Source organism: Halichoerus grypus, chromosome 6 (genome assembly GCF_964656455.1).
Source record: "Halichoerus grypus chromosome 6, mHalGry1.hap1.1, whole genome shotgun sequence".
Lineage (NCBI taxonomy): Eukaryota > Metazoa > Chordata > Mammalia > Carnivora > Phocidae > Halichoerus > Halichoerus grypus.
Genome location: NC_135717.1, coordinates 131,462,792 through 131,485,864, shown reverse-complemented (window position 1 = coordinate 131,485,864; position 23,073 = coordinate 131,462,792). Strand labels below are relative to the sequence as shown.

Here is a 23,073-nt window from a genome sequence, read left to right as displayed (position 1 = left end):
AAGAAGAAATAGGTTTGGTGAACATCAAGTCAGTTTCTGTCCCCAAAGTTTTCCCAAGTGGAATGTACATAAGCTGCTTCGTATTGAGCAGTTACTGCAGTGATGAGCCTCTTCGTTCTGTTCACTCAAGTGTTAAAAGTTTCAAGGATTGCCCTAGAATGTTAAAAAGAAAGGCAAACCGGAAGGTTTTGCCATTCCATGAGGTCCTCTGAAAATCCCTAGAGAGGTCATTTTCTTCTTGTGGCAACCAAACATCCTCCCCTTTCCTAATGGCCCTCTTGTTACCTTTTGGAGAATCTCATCACCTCAATAGGTGTAGTCAGCCTGGTAAATCTGGTTTCCTATACTCTTGTCATGAAATCCAAAGGGGTCCCTGGAAGATCCTTCTACCAGAGTTTCTCTCCCACCCCCCCACCCCCAATCACTGTAGGATTGACTGTCAAGGGGCAATCAACTGACCCAAGATGAGCCAATATGACCCACTTCCTCAGGGTGAGGGCTTGATGCAAAGATAGGAACAAAAGCTTTGGTTTTCTGATTCATTCCTTCAAGGTGCCCTGAAGAAGCTGAGTAGTTTCTGGGACTGAAATGTGGGCTGGTCAGGTACAGCTTACCTGTTTTACATATGTTTCCTCAGCTTCTCAGTCCATCCATGATCTCCTCCATATACCTTCAATACATGTTCTCTTTTAACTAAAATTAGTCAGATTTGTTTTTTAATAGGTGTAAACAAAGAACCTTAAATGATATAATATTGAACGCATCAAGCTTTCAGGACCACCTGAGGGAGCAGTGAGCAGTAGGCTTTCTGTGATCGAGGGCTGGCTCGGTTGCAACAGAGTGGTTAACAGCAAAGCAGAGGATCCGGCAACACTTAGCTTTGTCACTTACTATCTCGGCGACCTTGGATGAGTTGTTTAACCTCTCTAAAAGCCTCATTTTTCTCCTCTACAGGATGAAAATAAATTTGTCTTTCTTAGATGGTTGTCATCATTAAATGAGATGATGCACATAAAGTGCTTACCATGGGGAGCCAGTACTTACTATTAGGTGCCATTATTTTAACTGGCAGAAATATTTGGCCGCACAAACTCTTCTCTGCTTCTTCGTTTCATTTCCCTGAGGCTAAATACAGGTTTACTGAGATTTTCTTGCAGTTTGCTGTCTTCACACTGAGGTTAGAAGCCTTCAATTTACATACTGCTTTGACTTACAGTGGCCTCAGCTAATCTGAGAAATATTGTCAGATATACTGGAGGCTCACCCTAAGTAACCACAACAAAATAACAATAATGACTACATATATCACTTAAACAACATTTTAAAAATAATTTCTACTTTTGGGGCGCCTGGGTGGCTCAGTCGTTAGGCATCTGCCTCCGGCTCAGGTCATGATCCCAGGGTCCTGGGATCGAGCCCCGCATCGGGCTCCCTGCTCCGCGGGAAGCCTGCTTCTCCCTCTCCCACTCCCCCTGCTTGTGTTCCCTCTCTCGCTGTGTCTCTCTCTGTCAAATAAATAAACACAATCTTAAAAAAAATAATTTCTACTTTTATCAAAGTAATACATGTAGAGGCATTGCTGTTGTAACACGTCCTATTTTGGAAAACTTCATGTTCGGCAAAATCTCTAAGAATAACAGGGTTTTGTAGGTTTGGGACAGTCTGCTTAATACCTCTGCAGCTTTACTGTCAGAGCATTAACAAAAACAACAAGAATTCTAATCAAAACACAAAGATTGTTAAATCTCTAGAGAAGTTCCCGCCTATCATCACATTGTATCAATCCTTGGTAGCCTTAAAATCTGGCTGCAGCTTCCTCTTTTGAGACGTGGGACCCGAGGACATTTACCTTTGATAGAAAACATTTTTGTTCCTAGTAAAAACCTGGGGTGTGGCCATTTTAATTCACCCATTCTTTGTACACAGGAGGAAGCATCTTTTCAGTTTCTTCATCTCTACTTCCGGCTTCCCAGAGAGTGGAAAGTTAACAATTCTGGAATCCATGAAACCAATCACCGCCTGCCCCAATGTGAAACACTTCTGGCACTTTTTTACTTTTTCCTAAGGTCTTCAAATATCACAAAGGCTTTCTTATAATGGTGAGTGAAATTGTACTTGATTGCCTTTTCACTTAGAACTGGGAACAATCCAGGATGAACCAAAGTGAATTCCACATTTTATTAACATCATTTTCTTACTTACCAACTGGGTAGGAGGTAATCACATATATTATATTATACATTTATATATGATTATATTATACATATTATATATGATATATAATGTTATAGCAGAACAAACTGTATAAAAAGAAAAAAAAAAACCCAAATAGTATTACCCAGTAATGGATTAACCTTGTCCAAAGAGAGAGGTGGCCTTTGCCCCCAGCGGCTGGGTGGTAACCTCTAAGCCCTGTTTGATCACTGTTTATCTAGGGCCTTGGGCCACGTCAAATAGTCTACGCTAGATTATTGCTAATTGAAACAATGTGATTTATGTTGGAGGCCTTGGGCCACAAGCTTGACCTCTCGAAGGACTGTGAGGGAAGGTCAGTCATGCAGGTAGTCAACTATGTCTATAAAAGCCCCAATATAAGTGTTGACACTAAGGTTTGACTGCCTTCCCTGGTTGACAAAACTCTATGCATACCGTCACATATCATTGCTAGGAAAAGTTTGCACTGATCACGACTCCACTGGGAAAGGACAAATGAAGCTCTGAGCATGGAACTTAAATGAAGCTCTGAGCATGGAACTTTTCTGGACCCTGCCCTATGTACCTCTTCCTTCTGCTTACTTTAATCTGTATTAAAATTTTGTTTTTAAGAAACTATAACCTTTTGCATAATAAACTATGAATCTGATGCCTCTTCCTGTGCTCTGTGAGTCGTTTTAACAAACTGTTGAAACTGAGGGTGGTCTGGGGACCCCTGAGCTTGCAGTTGATGTCAGAAATGATGCTGGTCTTGGGGACTCTAAAACTTAGCAAATACTTATAAAGCTTATAACAAAGTTTATAATACTATAAGCTCTCCGATCCATGCATTTCCATTTCTGAAACACACTTCTCTAAGGCAATCAGTTTCAGTTCATTTAGCTTCAGTTCTTAGCTCAATTTCTATTATATCACTAAACATTTCTTATACTGCATTTTCCCCATTTTTTAGATAGCATCAATATACTTCCTTCTATGGAAAATTATGATTGACTTATTTTACTGTATATGCATATATTTAGCTTCCCCTCTCTCCTATCTTCCCTTTATAGCTATTTTACATGTTTTTGGAGTAAAGTTTGCATTATTATGATTAGGTAAATATTGTTCACAATATTTGTTGTATGTTTTTGCATTTATTTCTTGTACAATATTTGTTTTTCCTGGAGTTTGCTGTTATTTTGGTTTTCTCAGTTTTCCACACGCCCCTTACTAATTCACCATCTCCCAGCCCCAATCTCTGACAGGGATAAAATTTCTCTGTAGTATAGGCTAACACATATTAATTACTTTTTTAAAAGAATTTTTATTTATTTATTTGAGAGAGAGAGAGAGAGCGAGCGAGAGAGCACAAGCAGGGGGAGCAGCAGAGGGAGAGGGAGAAGCAGGCAGGGAGCCTGATGCAGGGCTTGATCCCAGAACCCTGGGATCATGACCTGAGCTGAAGTCAGACACTTAACCAACTGAGCCACCCAGGTGTCCCTTAATTACTTTTTTCTTGCAGACATCTTCTGGTTCTCCTTAGTCCTTTGGTTCCAACCAGTGATGGTTGCTCTGTAGGCCTGCTGCACAACCGTCTTCTTGGGACTACCTTCATAACTTGCTGGAAAATCTCAAGCTTCTTTCCTGTGTTGGATTCTCTGTTTCTTGGATCCCAGGCCTTCTTCCTTGATTGATTTTTCATTTTGGTTAAACATTTTCTCAACTTTCTCAAAATCCTTCATGAGAAAGGGTATATGGGAAGTAAAGCTATGAGATCTGAAATGAATAAAAAAATGTCCTTATCCTAGCAGTTGATTGATAGTTTGGCTGAGTATGAAATTCTAGTCTGGACATTACTTATCAGATTTAATCAGATATTTGAAGGTATTGCTCCATCAACCTCTAGATTCCAGAATTGCTATTGAGAAGTTAGATGACATTCTATTTCCTCATCCTTTGTATGTGATCTGCTTTTCTTTCTTGAACTTTGAGGATCTTCTCTGAATCCAAGATTCTCTGAAATTTAATAATGTAGCCTGGGGTCTGTCTGTTTTTAATCACATTGCTGTGAATTCATTAAGCTTTTCATTTTGGAAGCTAATGTTTTTTAGTCATGGAAAATTTTTTTAAATAATGTCCTTGATAATTTTCTTCCTTTAATGTTTTCCTGTCTCTTTTTGGAGCTCCTATTACTTAGGTGTTGAACTTCCTGAATCAACTCTTTAGTTTTTGTGATTTTCTTTGTATTTTTCCAGTTCTCAGTCATTTTGCTCTTTCTAGAGGAGTTCTTCAACTTTATCTTATAACCCTTCTATTGCTTTTTAAACTTCTGTTGCTATATTTTTAAGTTCTAAGAGGTTATTAGTCTGTAAATGTTCTTGTTTCATGAATCTTCTCTTAGTTTTTGATTTTTTTCTCTTCATTTTTTTTAAAACTCTGCTTTGTCTCTTTATCCTCTGAATTTATTATTTTTTTCTATTTTTTTTTTGAACTTTGTCTTTACCCTACAGTATTTTCTGAAGTGCTTTATGGTCATTTGTGTTTTTGTGTTTAACAGTAAGTTCCCAATTATTGGAATGGGTACCTTATTTGCTTGTAAGTCAGGAAGATAGAGCTTCCTGACTTACAAGCATCCTAGCAGGTGATGCTTGAAACTGTCATATTTCATTAGGGGAAATCCTGTCAGTATGTCTTTTCCTTTGGGCTAATCAGTTTTCTTAAAGACAAATCTTTCAGTCTCTTGCCTGGCAGTTATAAGCTTGACAGTAAGCATTTTGGAATTCTGTCCTACTGTTCAGTATAATGGCTTTCAATTAAATCATAATCTTATCAAGACAATTCCTTCTCAGCTCTGCTAGATATTTAGGACCTTTCTGGAAAGTAAATGTTCAGTTTTCAAACAAGGTATGGCAGGGGTAGTGGCTTGACTGAGTGGGCTGGCAGGGATCTAACTACATCTTACATATATTTCAACAAGTTGTCCTGTTTTCAGTCCTACCCTGAACTTCCTGTTTCAAAGTTTGTTGATAGACCAATTCTTGAATCTTCCGCACTTTTACAACGTGAACTGATTTTCATCTTGTTCAATTCCTCTGCTCAGTTATTTGTCAAAGTGGAGAAATCTAAAGTTGAAGTCAATTATCACATGCTCAACCTCTGTCCATCTTTTATAACTTTATTGACATTTCTCATCTGCTGGTGTCTTATTCTTTCTGTCTTTGAGGATTTATAGATGCTTTATTCCTGTATTATTATTATTGGCATTATGAAAGAAAGTAGAAGTAACATATGTATTTGATCTTCCATGTTTCATCTCCAAAAACATATGATCTCCACCATCACTGTAGCAAGGGAAGAGAGAACTAGAAGTCTTCCCAGGGGCTCAGCCTTTGGCCACACACACACATAGACTTAAAATAGACTGGCCAGGAAAAGTCACAAGATCCCACTTAACTGTAAGAGGCTGTGAAGTGTCCCACGTGTCAGGAAGATGATTAGATCTGGGTATTGGAAGATGTAAGTAAGGTTGACCAACATTTATTCAGCTCTTACTATGTGTCAGGTATTGCACTATTACACCTAATTTATACTCATGAAATCCTTCAAGACAGCTACAATTTATATCACCTTTTTATATATGAGGAAACTGAACACAGAGAAATTAAATAACTCACTTCAACTTAATAGAGAGTGAGGATCCAAGTCATGACTGAAACCAACAGCCTGATTCTAGAGCCTTTGGGCTTAAACACTGCATTATTTTTCCTCATATTTAATTACCCCACATTAGTTTATTGAGGAATAATTTTGTGCCAGACACTGTGATAAGTATATAGAAAAAAAAAATGGAAGAATCTGTACTAAAATGCTAACAGTATTTACTTATGGGTAGTAAAATCATAGATGGTTTTTTATTTTCTTATGCTCTTCTGGACTGTCTGGTTTTTTATTTAAAAGATCCCACTTAATTTTATGAGCATGAAAGACTTTCCATTTAAAAACATCAGATGGGAATTTGGTTCAGGTACTTCATGAATTGGTTCAAGACTTAAGGACACAGTAATAATGACTCATCAAACCCTGGTTTAAAATACTTATTATTTATTGAATGATTATGGATTCAGAATTCCCCCTCCACATAGCCTTGGGAAAATCTAAATGTGCTGTATGGAACTTTTATGATGAGAGATAGAAAGGTATGTCTCCTTTGGAAAAATGCATGTTTTCAAAGCTTAGTGCCATTTTTAGGGACCACCTGGAGGACAACTCACATTGTAGGCATCATTGGGAAAAGAAGCACATGTCCTTTAGGATTAACTACAAACTGTGAAGAGTTATTCCTTATCTGACCTTACAAATTCTATATATCTTTCAAGGCTCAGTTCAAATTCAAACCTCAAATTCTCCTTAAATTCAGAACACGAGCCCCTGACGAAATTCCTCAACTTTTCCATCATTCAGATAATTATTTCTCTTTGAATTCCTAAGTTTGTTGGAATTTGTACCTTATTTCTTAGTAATGTCTTATGTTCTTTGTAAATCATAGTCATAGAAAAATAGAATGTTAGAAATGGAAGAAAACACAGTTCATTGGATCCAAGTCTTCTTTCAAAGATGATATAGCTGACATGTAAGGCACAAGTAAAGTCTTTGCTTAAAATTCCACATCATACCAGTAGCATATCTAGGACCAGAACTTGAGACTCCTTCCTGGTAGGCCAAAGATTTTTGCCCTATATTACTTCATGGGTTGTAATGATTTTCTCTAATACTAATGTTCTCGGAGCAAGAGATAATGTCTTTTACTTCTTTGCAATTTGAAAGAATTCATCTAGCAAATCTAGGTAAGAAGCATAACAACAAGAAGGAAGCTTAGTCCCAAGAAGGAAAATAGGTAATGAAACATTAATGAATTGGCAGTACCTACATAGACTTCAGTGTTGAAGAGGATTCAGGGGTTAAATTTAAGCTTTGACATAGGAAAGAATGCCATGATTGACTAGTAATACCTGCCATAGATACAGGAGGAGAGAATGCAATGCATATGTCAGGCATGGCACAATAACCAGTCCTCTTCTACTGTATAACCCCCCTCACCTCCCAGGAAAGATACACATGGAGAAAAGAAGGACAATATGGATACATACTCAGTATCCAGAATGGAGGAATCAATCCTAGTTACCAAAGCAGTGACATATGCTCCTACTAGATTGTCTCACTGTTAACTTCTTTGTAACCCCTAAAACTATAGGCATATAGTAGGTGCTCAATAAAGACTTACTAATTGATTGAAATTAGGCTATAACAAATATTTTCACAACAGAGCTGTCTCATCTTTCTTTGATTTCCCTGTGCCAATCATAGTTCTTGGCACTTAATAGGTGCTTTAAAATTCCTTGTGGAATAAAAACACAACCTTCCAAGCATGGCCTTAATCTCTAGGTTATCAATGCACAGTCCCATCTGATTTACAATTGAGAATATTGTGAGCCGATGACTGTGTTACATTAGTGTCTTCTATATTCTTTGAACCTCCTCTCAAAGTTGCCTAGACGGCATGAAAGAAAAAGGGGGATTCAGAAAACTCTAACATACGGGATTTTATGAGTCAAATTGTGGGGAAAATCTGACTCCGCATGGACTTCCATTCTGTATGTCATTCTTCTTCCGTAGGCTCATAGGCTCACTTTGCATGATGTCAGGAGTTCCGGGAGTCAAAATAGCGTGGGGGCATAGATCCAATATTGACTCATACTCGGTGGAAGAAATCTACACCAAAGTCTGGATGAGATAATTTGGTTGTGAGTGCTAGGGATATGACTGCTGATCACAGAGGAAAAAGGGTAACCAAGGTGTAAATTTTGTCTTACGATTACCTACTCAGTTAAGAATGAGGAGAGCATGAGATACGATCAAAAATCTTGCTGACGCCTAATGCATAATCATAGCCAGTTTTCAGAAAGAAAGTCTAGCTGAAAAGAAAAAAGAAAGTTTTCAGCCCCTTTGTTTTAGTAATATGGTCACACTTGGGCTCCTGATGGGTTTGTAAAACTTTTAAAGGATATCTTGGTGGTGAATTATTCTGCAGTCTCAGTGTTGGCTGAACCAACAAGGTGTGAAACCTCTAGTTTGCATGTGTAACATAAGGTGTTTTACAGGCAGAAAAGAGAGAGAAATGTCTTCTTTGGTAAAGTTGACAAGACAGGAAAAGATCACAAAAGGAAATACTATTGTAGTGACAACATTCTGAACCAAAGAATCATATGTCAAAAGATGAAAATCTAATTAAATGTGATTAAATTCTAGCCTGGGATACAGGACCGGTTACACAATTTGCAGAAACCAGTGTGAAATGAAAATGGAGCCCCTTGTTAAAAAATTATTAGGAATTTTAAAAAGGTAACAAAAGAGCATTTAAACTAAATGTAGGCTGTTCCAAGTACAGATTCTTGATAGATTGTGTCTCATGTCCATGTAGTCTCATGTCCGTCAAGTTGGGCCTGATGGGATGTCTGAGAATTTTAAAACTTTTATTTAAGTCTTACTATTTTTTAAGAAATTAAAGAATGACTATTATCTCACAAATTCTACAGAAAAAAAAATCCCAGAAACCAAACCTGATAGGATGTAATTATTTGAATTCACATATCTAACACAGTTGGAGACATATACAATAATCTTAATGGATATTGACTGATTAGGGCACAGGTAGATTAGGGAAAAGATCTTGGTTCTAGACTTGGCTCTACATTATCCAGTTGAATGAATTTAAGCACATCACTTTATTTTTCTGGGTCTTGATTTACAAATCTAAAAAGTGAGAGAATAGACCATAGATAATCTCCCTAATTCCATATTTCTGTGCTGTGCTTGGTCATGTTATCAAGATATTAGAGGCTGGATTTTAGTTATGTAGTTACTAATTGCAAATATCTGACCATATTGTAAACATATTCTTAATATAGATCTGTAATTTTGAATAGGCGTACCCAATTTACAAACACCCAAATAATGTATAATTCCCAATTATGGCCCCCCACTGCTCTTAACTCCTCACCCCCAACACCATATTTCAGTGGATAAATCAAGGGATGGGCAAAACCAATCTTAACTCCTTTTCAGAAAGCTGGGAATATTCCTTTCAGTACCTAGAAGTTTGGCCATTGGTTTCCTAGATGGTGGTGAGTGCCTGCAGTGTCCCAAGGTTCTGATAAGGCTTTCTTGCCACTATGTCACTCTGTGAGCACATTATCTGGGCTGTATTTTTTTTCTTGAGGAGACCTACAATAGAGCTTTGTAGCCAGCATTGTAATTTCTATACTTTTCACTTGTTTAACATGAGACTTTTGTCTCACAGATAGGTTTTGATCTTGTTTATTCTTTGGGAAGATAGCCCCCTCAAAGAGTTTTCTGGCCTTTTGCACATAAAATAATACATGAGATGGTCCCAGTAAGCAAAAGTTGGCTAAAGAGGCATAGCATCACATTGACCATAAATCCCATTTAATTAAAAACCAGTTTCCTACAGCTTAGGTCTGACAGTATTATGATGAGAAATTGAGGGAAAAGAACTCAGAGTAGATCTTCAAGTAAGCATTCAGATTCACATTTATTCATAGCTGTCTATGGGTATATGTTAAAGTGCTTTCAGGGAACAAAAGAGGGTTACAGAAGCAATACAACAATTTCTGGTTTTAAGGAACTTGGTCTAACAGGGGAGATAATACCTGAGTAACTCTGAGAATGAGGGGCCAGGGCTCTTAAAAAATTATGAAGCAAGTGCTAGGCCTATAAAATACTGGAGGATATAAAGTTAATTTTAATAAGGAAATTTGGGGAGAACTTATGGAGATAATGGTTTCTAGGCTAGGCTTGGATGGATGGGTACCACTCGGAGGGGCTGATGAGGGGGAAGGAACTCAAGGCCAAAGGAATAGCATAAGCAAAGGTTCAAGGTGTGTTCTTTTTAGGAACAACTGGTCATCTAACCTGCCTAAAAAACAATAGGTAACTTACTGGGTGCTGACTGCATGCCAGGCAAAATTCTTAGCGCTTCATGTGTATCAAGTGATTTAACTTTCCGCTGAAGTCTGGAAGGAGATACTAAAATTAGTCCCCTTTTAAAGACAAGGAAACTGAGTCTTAGAAGAGTTAAGATGCTTCCTCAAAATCACATAGCCAGATAGTCATGGAACCAGGATTCAAGTCTGCATCCATAACACAATACTCCAGATGATTTAGAGTGCATGTTGAAGTACAATGTGGGCTGGAACCAAAGTGTGGAGGGCCTTCTGTACCATTCTGAGTGTTTTACTTCATAAATGAATTACTGAGGGAGGAGAAAGAATCCTACTTTTTTATTTTTTGGTATGTGGAAGGAAAAGAAATAAAAAATAAAAGAAAAGGATTCTCCATTATTAATGGTTATTTGGAACAATTGATCATCCGAGCTACATTGTTCAATAGGGAAGCCTCTAACCACATGTGGCTATTGAGCATTTGGAATATGACTAGTCCAAATTGAGATGTGCTGTAGGTATAAAATGCATGCTGGATTTCTAGGATTTAGTATGACAAAGAAAGGTAAAATAATTTTATGTGTTGATACATATTAAAATGATATTTGGGATATATTGGATTAAATGCAACATATTTAAATGCAAATTATTTTTACCTGTTTCTTTTTACTTTTCTTCTTCTTTTCTTATTTCTATTGGACAGTGTTGGTCTAGAACAATGCAAATTTGTGGTAGATATTTTACTAACCAACTTTGATGAAGGACTTCCTTACCACCTTGGTCTTTTAACCACACTCTTTCCTTGCTTTCTGGTCATTTGCAAGAAAAATTTTAAAAGGCACCCCCTTTTGTAAAGGTTTGAGCTCCCCTAGAATTTCCTTTTTTACTTGCTCCTGACCACAAACAAATAATCAATGTGCTCTGTGGATAACGACTCAACAATTTACAAGGGCAAAGGATGGAAGTACACAAAAGTTTCCAATCCCTGGATGGTGTGAAGTAAAAGTGCTTTCAAAGGATGCCACAAGAATGGCACAGGTGGGCATAATGGGTCTGTCTCATCGTCAAAAGACCCAAGGAGTTGAAAGGAAACTCTAACTACAACACCAAAATGCCACAAAACCATAGTTATTAATACAAACTAGCATCTCCCCCTATCTGTCACCATCTCATCTAAAAAAAACTTGTGAAAATACGTAATCCTGAGGACTTCAACTCAGTATAAATACCAGCAGCAGAAGGAGATGCAGTACATTTTTCTGATTGTCTGTAGATCGGCTATTAGAAAAGAAAGATCAGCTAAGCCCTCTGGACCTGATCAACTTAACCTTAACCTCTGGATCTGATCAACTTAAGCTACTGATTTCAACTACTTCCGGCCTACCTACGAAACAATGAATTTTACAAGCTATATCTTAGCTTTTCAGCTTTGCGTGATTTTGTGTTCTTCTGGCTATTACTGTCAGGCCATGTTTTTTAAAGAAATAGAAAACCTAAAGGAATATTTTGTAAGTATGACCTTTTAATAACACTTGCTGTGGTTGAAATGACTGAATGTTGACTGGGAGTTGTCTCTATGATACGCTGCCATCTCTAGGCCATAGTCATCTTGAGAAGACTTGGTGTTATTTTGACTGTTTACTAGATGCATTTTTTAACTAAATGATCTAGATATTGCTTTTACCCTCTGCTCAACTTGCTATAGAGACTTAGGGGGCTTTTGCTAATCTTCCAAAAGATGGGAATAATATGGGTATAAAGCACAATGGTGTTGATAATTTTGTGGCGAGAATCCATTCAGTTGTCAAGTAGTATGTATATTGAAATAAAGACTAGCTATTAGTTTCTGACTTTAGAGTACTACAGGGGTGACAATAAAAGGTCAAGATTAGCATTAAACACGGTAATCTGAACTGATCAATTAAACAATGTGAAGTCCTTCAAGTTTGGGCTTAAAAAAATTATAGATGTTTCTCTCCAAAAAGTGGTTTTAAAGTTCTACTGCTCTCTATGTTATCTATGAATTACTCTTGAACTCAGTCACTTGTTGAGATTTTGTAGGAGTTATAATCTGGCTTATATTAAAATTTTTGTTTGGTTTTATTATGAGCTCTAAAAAATGTTATTTATGGTTAATTAAAATCATTTTTGCATTTTAAATATTTTATCATTTGTCCCAAATGTAGCTATTATAATTGGAGCTGTTATATTCAAGCATTCACAAGCTTTTTTATTCTCATGTCATCAAAACAATCTCTCTCTCACACACACACATTTGGAATTATCTTTTAAAGCTGATAATACCATATAGGAGTGCACGAGTAGATGTTATGGAGACCAGTACCATAGGGGGGCAGTATTTTATAGTGAGATGATTTTGCTGATTTTTTTACTAGGCTTGAAAATACTTCCTTTTCCTACTACAGTTATTTGGGACAATTGAAGTATCACTGGCCTTGTTGAGTTCATTTATGATATTGCAACTTAAGGGCTATACTAGAAAATAAGAAGCTAAAATGGTGTGATAGTCTTTGGTTAGATCCAACATAACAGCTTTACTAAATAGGGTTGAAAAGAAAATCAGCGGATATTGTCAGCAATAAAACTTGAAGTACATTTTTAGGGAAATTAATGGACTAATTGTAAACCATTTTTCTTTCTTTTTTTTTAGAATGCAAGTAATCCAGATGTAGCAGACGGTGGGCCTCTTTTCTTAGATATTTTGAAGAACTGGAGAGAGGTAAGCTGAATATTTTCACTTGGCTGATTTTCCTGTTGCTTATTTTCTGGTGCATAAATTCATAGCAACCTTTCTTTGTGCTCTTTTCTTCCAAGGAGAGTGACAAAACAATCATTCAAAGCCAAATAGTCTCCTTCTACTTGAAACTGTTTGAAAACTTTAAAGATAATCAGATCATTCAGAGGAGCATGGATACCATCAAGGAAGACATGCTTGTCAGGTTCTTCAATAGCAGCAACAGTAAGCGGGATGACTTCCTTAAGCTGATTCAAATTCCCGTGAGTTGATCTTAATTCTTTCTTTGGTTTCATTGCAGAGGCTCTTGCAAAATACTGAATTTCCAGAAAGTAGATCAGCTACTGGGTACAGTTGTTAAAACTATGAAATGAACCCATGGCCCAAACTCCTCCTTGGTAATTCCATTTGCGCTTGTGGGTGACTTTGCCAAGTCAGTATGGAAATCATTTAATTTTGTGATTGGGAGGGCAATGCTGGCATTATGTCTATTGTGCAGAGACAGGTGAATGGACAAATCCAGTGAGGAGGAAGTAGTGAAGGAGCCAAGGGGAGTATTGAGAAGCATTTCTCTCATTGCTCCTTGTTTGTGTGATGGAAATTCTCCTGCTTTGACTGGGAGACGGCAGGTCTTAATGGAAAGAGTGGGGTGTGGGGGTGGGAATGGAGAGGAATTTTGCCTTCCTCCCACCTTGGCCACCAAGGAGCCTTTTGACCTCAGATGAATCACAGGCTTGCCTAGAGCTCCGTTTCCTCATCCTGAAAGGAGGCTTTTGGGTTCACTCTAATTTCTTTGGTATCCTTGGCTCTAAAACTGTACCATGCCATACATAGAAAAAGAGAATGAGATAGCAAAAAACTCTGGTTTTTGAAAAGGCACTAGGCATATTTTCTTGCCAGGCTCTGGTCAACCTCTCATATGGTATAGCCCAAGTAGCAGCAAGAGTGTTTGTTTTTAGAAAAGAAAATAGAATTTATACCTTATGAAGAAATTGTTCTATCAATTTTTGGATACTTAGCTATCTTAGCTGGAGAAAGCCTTAACTTCTCAAGCCTTAGCTCATGAAACTGCCTTGAATCTTTAAAGTTATGGCTTCCAGAAGCTGAAAGATAACTTTGAAGCGTAAAGATAAATCACATTTTCCAAAATTTTATCTAGGAGACAAAGGCCACTAGATTCCTTTGGGTTTGGCTTTGATGTACAAAATTTGAATGAGAAAGGGCGGGGTCTTATGATGACTTGTCCTCTCAGAATGTGTGGTGGCTGGCTGTCATTCTTCCTGGCCTGCCTCTCACCCCTCTCAGATCAGATAAGTGCTTGTTCTTCAGGATTTTTCTAGTCGCGAGTATGTTAGATGGTACAAAAGTGGTTTGGAAAATTATTAAGAACATTACTATGTTCCACTGATAGTGTTTTCCAATGGTCAGTGGATCCCCTCTGGCCCCAGGCTAGAGACTGAAAAAGCACTTGTTCCTGATCCAGGGTTGCCCCTGGCTTGCCGTTCAGTCCTAGATGAGTCTCTTGGTTTCTTGGTGATACTCGGACCACTGGAAAGTAAAATTTATCACAGCTGGTAGAAACTTTTCCCTATTTTGCTGTAACTGGGCCTTGAAAAAAATCTGTGGGTCCCATCCTTCTGGAAGCTCCAAGCCTCCTGCTTCATGATGGGCGATTTTGAGTGAGCTCTCAACCATTGTCTCCTTCGGCTCAATTGCTAATATTTAAGAATGTTATGCTTTTTAATAATTAGTCCTGAAGCCTAGAATCCCTCTAGTTATTCAGAAGAGTAGCAAGGTGGCTGCAGTGTTTCCAGTATTAGAAAGAAACATAGTGGCAGAGCCAAGATGAAAGTAAATGGTCCCCATTTTATTAACGGTGAATTCACCTAAATGGTCCTGTGGGTTAGAGTGAGGAAATAGTTCAATTTGCTGGGATAGAAAGGTGCAGGGAAATTTGCTGCAATTCCTAATTTTAAAAGTTTATGCCAGTAATTGCTTATTGCCATATGAATATGATTAGTGTTTATTTTTAATCCCATTGTGGAAATGATGAAACTGACCAAATTGGGGGAAAATGAGAAATTACAGTATTCATCTGTCTTAGACTTGGTGTTTACAAAGTACTGAACCTCTATTGGTGGTTGTCAAACTTTGGTGAGTAACAGAATCACCTGGGGAGCTTAGTGACCACACAACTGCCTGGGTTTTCTCTGACTTCACGCATGTGGATCTGAGTTCTTCATTAGGGTCTCCAGGTTATTCTGCTATACACCAAAGGTGAGAACATTGACCTATAGTAACTCATTTGATACTGAAAGCAAAGACTAATTAAAGTGCAAGATGGGTAGAATTGGTAGGGACCCTAGAGATGATTGAAATAATCTCCTCATTGTTTAGATGAGAAAACAGAGGTTCAGAGAGGTCAAGTGACTGGCTCAAAGTCAGTTATTACACACAGGATTCAAACCCACATTTTTTGTCACTCCACTTCAAGACTCTTCTCACTATACAATTTTGAGAATTCTATGGCAGTAAATTTGAGGATATATCATGTACCCCATCATATTAGAGCATAACTGGCAATTTATTTATAACTTTAGTCTTAATAAGTGAAGAAACCACCATTGTATATTAAGGTAATATACTGCCAGTGAAAACCATTTGTTTTGAAGGAATACTTCCATTTTCATTATATTAATAGCATAATATCCTGATGGCTTGTATGCCTGGAATTAATTTTGCTGCTTTCTTTCCCAATAGGTGAATGATCTGCAGGTCCAGCGCAAAGCGATAAATGAACTCATCAAAGTGATGAATGATCTCTCACCAAGATCTAACCTAAGGAAGCGGAAAAGGAGTCAGAATCTGTTTCGAGGCCGCAGAGCATCGAAATAATGGTCATTCTGCCCGCAATATTTGAATTTTTAAATCTAAATCTATTTATTAATATTTAATATTTTACATTATTTATATGAAGAATATATTTTTAGACTCATCAATCAAAGTATTTATAATAGCAATTTTTATGTAATGAAAATGACTATTAATATATGTCTTATTTATAATTCCTGTATCCTGTGACTATTTCACTCAACCCCTTCCCTTTTTTATTCTGACCAACTAGGCAAGACTGTGATTTCAAGGCTTAATCTCAGGGACCAAGTAGGCAGCCGATTTAAGTAAGACCCTGTGGGGTGTGCATTTATTTCACTTGATACCATGAGCACTTATAAAGGAAATGATGCCATCCAGTCCCTGCCTATTTGGGAACATGTCTGCATTATGGGCCACTGCTCTAATGGCATGTCAGATACCACTTGAATGTGTCAGGTGATACAACTTGTCTCCTGATTAAGAACACAGCATTTCTTCTCATGCCTGGTGCTTCAGAATACCACTGACAACTATGACTGTACCCAAATGGAAAGTAATTAATTTGTTTAGTTTATCAATATTTAATATATATGAATAAAGTATAATTTCATAATGATTCGTGCTGTGTCAGACTTTTTCTAAGTGAGGACTGGGGTACATGAACTAACTACACTCTAATGAGTTAGTAGGAAGAAAGTCATTCTTTAGCTGTGGAAATCTTAGACTTGAATGAAGCCCCAAATATGGTATTTCTCTCCACTGGCAATTTGTTGGCTTCCCCTGCTCCATCTGATAGCTGTTTGAGCTATCTTTCCAAAATATGAATTTAATCATGTTACCAATTTACTTCAGAGATTCTGCCACGGAAAGTGGTCTAAATTGTTTAGCGTGGCACACAAAGATTTATTTCTACCACTTCGTCAACTCCCTATTGCATCCTTTACTTAGGTATACCCCATCTCCTCTGTCTACCTTGGTATGACTGGGTATGGAATAGGGAGTGTGAGCTCTAAGGGGAGAGGCTTGGATTGGAATCTTGGTCCCACCATTACAGGTAGTATAACTTTTAATGAATTCCAAGCTCCAGTTTCCTCATGTGATAAAGAAGAAGAATTGTGCCTTCCTCATAATATTGTGGTGAAAGTTCATTCTTTCACTCAAGAAATATTTATTGGAGCAACTGCTATGTGCCTGGTGATGTTCTAGGCATTTAAGAAACCATCATGAACAAAACAGACAAAAATCCCTGCCCTTGAAGAATTTAAAATTTAGCCAGGGGGATACAGATAATAAACCAAATACATAAAATATTAGTAAATTGCAAGGCATGTTAGAAGGTGTTAGTTGCTATGCAAAAAAAGTAAAGCAGGATGGGGGAATTGGGAAACTATAAGTAAGGCCAAGTGAGTGGTCTAGAGGTTTAAATGGGGAAACTGGAGTGAGCAGATCTGGGAAGGAAAGTCAGTTCAATTTTGAATAAAAAGTTTAAGGTGTCCATTAGAATCCTAAATGGAGGTGCTGAGGAGGCAACTGGCTAGATTAGTCTGGAGTTGGGTGAGAAGTCTGGACAATTGACATAAATTTGGGAGTTGAGGCACAGAGAGGGTATTTAAAGACCTAATACCATGTGAACTCATGAAGGTCATGAGTTTATAGAGTGAAGAGGAGTGCAAGGATTGAGTCTCCAGGCATGCCATCAGTAAGAGACTAAGGAGAGCCCAGTGAGGGAGACTGAAAAGAAATGGCCAGTGAAATAAGAGGACAACTGAGAAAGTGAGACATCCTGAAAGCCAAGTGAAGAAAGTGTTTCAGGAATAAATGTTGTCAAGTGCAGATAGGTCCAGTCAGATGAGGACTGAGAACTGGCTCCTGGATTCAGCAACACAGAGACCATTGTTGATCTTGGACAAGAGCAATTTTGATGTAGGTGAGGTTGAAAGCCTGGTTGCAAGGGGATTAAGAGAGACATTAGAGACGACAAACATGAATAACTCTTCTTAGAAGTTTTGCTGCAAAGGAGAGCAAAGGAAAGGGTAGCTGTCAAGATAAGAGCGATCAAAAGAAGTTTTAAATTTTTTGGTTGTTGCTTTTGATGGGAGAATAAACTGCTTATTTATGCATTGATGGAAATGATTTAACTAAGGAAAAAATAATAGATGATGTAGGACAGAGAGGGGAGACCTGCAGAGTGGTTCCATGACTAAGTAAGAGAGGTAACTGAGGACACAGGAGGAACTGGCTTTAGGCAGGTGAATAGAAAGCTTATTGTTATTAATAGGTGAGAAGGTAGATTATGTGGATTCTGATTTTGACAGGTGGCTAAATGTAATGGTGAGAAGTTTTGGAAATTTTAGCTAGTTGTTTAAAGTTTTCTCAGTGAAAGAGGTGACTGAAGTTTACAGAGGAAGTATTGGAGGCTTGGGAAGAGCAGACAAATCAAGGGAGTGCAATGTGGATTGCCAGGCAGGTTTAAGGACCCGCTTGAGGTCCACATTTCATGAAGTTAAGGGACATCAGTCGGTGTAACTGAGTGTTTTTCTCCATCTATATAGAGCTGTGAGTGAAGATATAGAGTAGGCAGAGAGTTACATTTAGCAGACTTAATTTGGCCAAGGAAGTAGGACAGAAGAAGAGAAGACAAGGAGGTCATGGGGATAGTAAATTGGTGATAAACTCTGAGCTGGTTCAAGAGGGGAAGGAATATATCCAGTTGCTGAAGGAGGGTGAGGAAATGATTAGAAGGAAAGGATATCTGCCCCACCTCCAGGCCTGAAAGATAAGAGAGAGAAAACCAGCCATCGTTGAAGGGGATGAAGGGGAAGCAGTGTCCTTAGGGGAAAATCGGTTTATCTTTTGAGTATGAGGAAGTTGAGGAGTGATGGATTTAGTTGGTGCTGGACTGTGAATTCCAGAAGACCCAGTGAGTAGGGGTAGGAGGGGAAGTCATAAAAGGGGAGGTACATAAGGATGTGTTGTGAGTCTTGGACTTCGAGTCTTGGACTTCTTATGATCACTGACATAAACAAGGATAATGGATATAATGAGATTAGTTTTGCTGGCTTTGGTGGCAAGGTTGTGAGTGTCAAGGACAGAAAGGGGTAGGTGCCTGGGTCTTCCTTCTTAACTATTTCACTTAACCCTTTCACAACAGTAGGAAATAGTGATGAGTTAAGTGAAATAGTTGGTTTAAAGGAGTCAGTTTAGTCCTTGACAATAATCAGTGGTCGTTATTTTGATTATTGGGTAGCCAAGTAACAGTGGGTGAAACCTGATTCCAAAACTTTCAATCTTGATGAGGCAAGATTGAAAAGAAAATAGGCTGCTCTTGGCACAGCTGCAACTGATAATGAACTGTTGTTGGTGTCTCCACTCATTAGTACTTAAGATTGATTGATGCAAATTTATGGTATCTACAGATGGAGGACTACTGTGAGATTATCTTGTTTGGACCAAAGAAGCAGACCAGACCTCTTTGGAAAGGGAGAAGTTCCAACTGTCCATTGTCTTGAGAAGTGATTAATCATGAAATGGGAAATGAAGCCCCAGGAGGTGGGCCTTGGTTTAGGGCTACATAAACCATCCCCCTCTCTGAAGTTGGTGTTAGTTTGGTGCGGCTTTGAGACATGGAGTGATATAGACTGTATTAGGCGATATGATGGAGGCTGGCAATGAGACAGAGAGAAGACTCTGTAAGAGAACTTGAGTGGGCCTATGCAGTAGTTATAAACTATTCTCTCTATTGTATGTTTCCTCCATTATGTGCATACCTAGTCTAAGAAGTACTACGGGGCTTGGAGAAAGGATAGCCTGTGCTTTAGATTAAGGGACTTGGGGACAGCACTGTAGGGGCAGTCATCTCCTTTGGCTCATGGGCAGCAGGGGCAGCAGCCCAGGCCTGGAATAGGAGAACCCACTTGTATAAAGTCCCACCGTTAGTGACTCCCCAAGATAGCTGGTACACATTTACTGGCAGGGTGCTTTTGACAATTAGGCAATTGGTAGGAAGCACTAAGAATCAATGAAGTTGCAAATGGCAAGATCTCATTCCTTTTGATGGCTGCATAATATTCCATTGTATATATATACCACATCTTCTTTATCCATTCATCTGTTGATGGACATCTTGGCTCTTTCCACAGTTTGGCTATTGTGGACATTGCTGCGTGGATGGAACTGGAGGGTGTTTATGCTGAGCGAAATAAGTCAATCAGAGAAAGACATGTATCATATGACCTCACTGATATGAGGAATTCTTAATCTCAGGAAACAAACTGAGGGTTGCTGGAGTGGGGGGTGGGGTGGGAGGGATGGGGTGACTGGGTGATAGACATTGGGGAGGGTATGTGCTATGGTGAGTGCTGTGAATTGTGCAAGACTGTTGAATCACAGATCTGTACCTCTGAAACAAATAATGCAATATATGTTAAGAAAAAAAAAATAGTAGGAGGGGAAGAATGAAGGGGGGAAATCGGAGGGGGGGGGAGACGAATCTTGAGAGACAATGGACTCTGAAAAACAAACTGAGGGTTCTAGAGGGGAGGGGGGTGAGAGGATGGGTTAGCCTGGTGATGAGTATTAAAGAGGGCAGGTTCTGCATGGGGCACTGGGTGTTATGCACAAACAATGAATCATGGAACACTACATCAAAAACTAATGATGTAATGTATGGTGATTAACATAACAATTAAAAATGTAAAAAAAAAAAAGAATCAATGAAGTTTCCTCTTCTTTTTCTTCCTCTTCTCCTCACTTTTCCTGCCCCTTCCCATCTTGAACAATATAATCCTAAAGCAATTAGGTGCATCAGAGTAAAGTAGGCATCTGCAGTTGTCTACTATGGGAAGTCAAATTCTAAGCAAGATGAGAAGGGTGTACATGTAGGGAAAAAGTCTGGTTTGGAAGATATTAGAGACCAGAAGAATATGGGGAATGTTCAAGAAGGGATGAGAAGTATATTAGTTCTGTTGCTGTCGTGATAAATGATTATAAACTTAGTTGCTTAAAATAACACTCATTTGTTATCATCATTTTGGATTGCTTAGCTAGTGGCCCCCTCTTCCTTCTTCAAAGCCAGCAGCTTAGCATCTTCTAATCTTTCTCTCTCATTCTGACACTCCTACCTTCCTCTTTTAAGGGCCCTTGTGATGACATTTGGACCACTTAGATTATTCAGGATAATGTCTCCATCTCAAGATTTTTACTTAATCATATCTGAAAATTTCCTTTTGCTATGTAAAGTAGCATTCAAGAATTCCAGGAATTAGGATATAGACATCTTTGTGTGTGTGTTGGGGGGGCGGTAATTATTCAGCCTACCAAGGGAGGCAACATGAATTACAGCACGGTGAACATCATTAATAATGGGATAAATGAAAGGTGTTGCTACATGATAGGATGAAATGAAATGAACACAGCTTATCTTCTGTGGTATCTCTGTGAAAGATGCATAACCTATTCTAATCATGAGAAAACATTATACAAACACAAATTGAGGAATATTCTACAGAATAACTGGTCTGCAGTCTTCAAAGTATCAAGGTTATGTAAGTTAAGGAAATACTGAGGACTGAGAAACAGTTTTATACTGAAAGGGATTATAGAGATATGACAGTTATATGCAATGCACATTCTAGACTGGATCACTTAGCTATAAAAAGCATTTTTAGAACAACTTGTGAAGACTGAATGGGGTCTGAAGATGAAATGGTAGTAATACATCATTTTAAGCTTCCTGGTTTGCATGGTTGCATCATGATTAGGTAGGAAATGTCTTTGTGTGGGAAATGCACACTAAAGTATTCAGGGGTGATAGGCCATCAAGTCAGGAACTTACTCTGACACGATTTAGGGAACAAAAAGCTTTTCTAACTCTTCCATAAGTTGGTGATTGTTTCAAAATAAAAAAATGTGAAAAAGCCACTGTGAGATTATTTCAGAGTCACAAGCTGGTGAGTCCTAAAATTCTTGACTTATTTTGTTCCAATCACACTAGATAACTTAGAATTCCCATATATACATGTGACAAATTGAATTTTCCAAAGATGACCACATCTATATATTTACTCTATTCCCATGCTATTCTTACAAGGGGACTGACATTTTTCCCACTGAGAGGTGAGGTATATGTCCCTCCCCTAAATGCTGGGGCATGAGCTTGTGACTTCCTCTACTAGTGGAGTGTATGTAAGTGATGTTTTGTGACTTCCAAGTCTAGGATGCAGCTTTTCCCTGGCTTCTCCCCATCACCCCCTCTACCTCTCCCCCCCCACCCCCCACCACCACCTTTCAAGACATTTGCCCTTGGAACCCACTATCATGTTGAGAAATTCAGGCTGCATGGGGAAGCCACGTGAAGATGTTCTAGCCATCAGTCCCAGGAGGCTTCCAGCCAACACCAATATCAATCACCAGACATGTGTGTGAATAAGCCTTCAAATGATTCCAGCTCTAAACATTTGAATATTCTAGCTGAGTCCTCACACACCAAGCTGCTTGTGATTAAAAAAAAAAAAATCATGGCAGACTTCCAGTTTCAGTTCTGACATGTGAAGAGCTCGGAAGTTGTTACTCTAGTCCTTAGAATAAGAAAAAGCTGGGAAAATTGAAAATTGATGACTTTTCTTGGTCCCGTCAGAGAACTGAGTTTGCAGGACAAATTGCCACCACAAAATCTGGAGGGACAGGCAAATTCAGAGAGCCACAGCCAATATCTGCTTATAGGAAGCAGAAAACACTGGAACCAAATGTGTCCAGAAACAATGGCCTTCTCTCCAGGGGAAAAGATCTCAGAATCTTCTAAGAGAGCCATGGAGGATGCTCCTCCAACTCCAGCCTCCTCCGGTCTTCCTGTCTCACCTAAAGCTATATAAGAAGAAACACGTGTGAGGATCACAGCCCTAAGACACAGACCTGCTAAAACACTGAGATTTAATGGGAAGATCATAGAACACCCTCCCATTCCTCCATACCTCACTCATACTACTAGGGCTCTGGCATAATATTAATGGATTACAATTAAAGCGCTTGCATAACACGGACTCACTCTGAGGAATGGTACTTAGGGAAACACAGACATAAAGAAAGGAGACAAAAGCCACTAGAGGCATTTGAAGCCTTTGGCATGCTAAGAGGTAAGAAAAAAAAATACAAGCTGAAGAGATAAAGCAAGCATCAGAACCAGACTCAGATATGAGATATGACACAGGTGTTGAAATTATCAGGCAGGAAATT

The 23,073-nt window shown here is 38.5% G+C and overlaps 1 protein-coding gene across 1 annotated transcript; it reads left to right on the top strand.

Annotated features, from left to right (window-relative positions):
- The first annotated feature begins 11,608 nt into the window (after positions 1–11,608).
- On the top strand, positions 11,609–15,864 carry IFNG (interferon gamma). The gene is made up of 4 exons (XM_036118644.2): positions 11,609–11,722; positions 12,886–12,954; positions 13,050–13,232; positions 15,730–15,864. The coding sequence occupies exons 1-4, from the start codon at positions 11,609–11,611 to the stop codon at positions 15,862–15,864; spliced, it is 501 nt and encodes a 166-aa protein (XP_035974537.1).
- Positions 15,865–23,073: the final 7,209 nt, after the last annotated feature.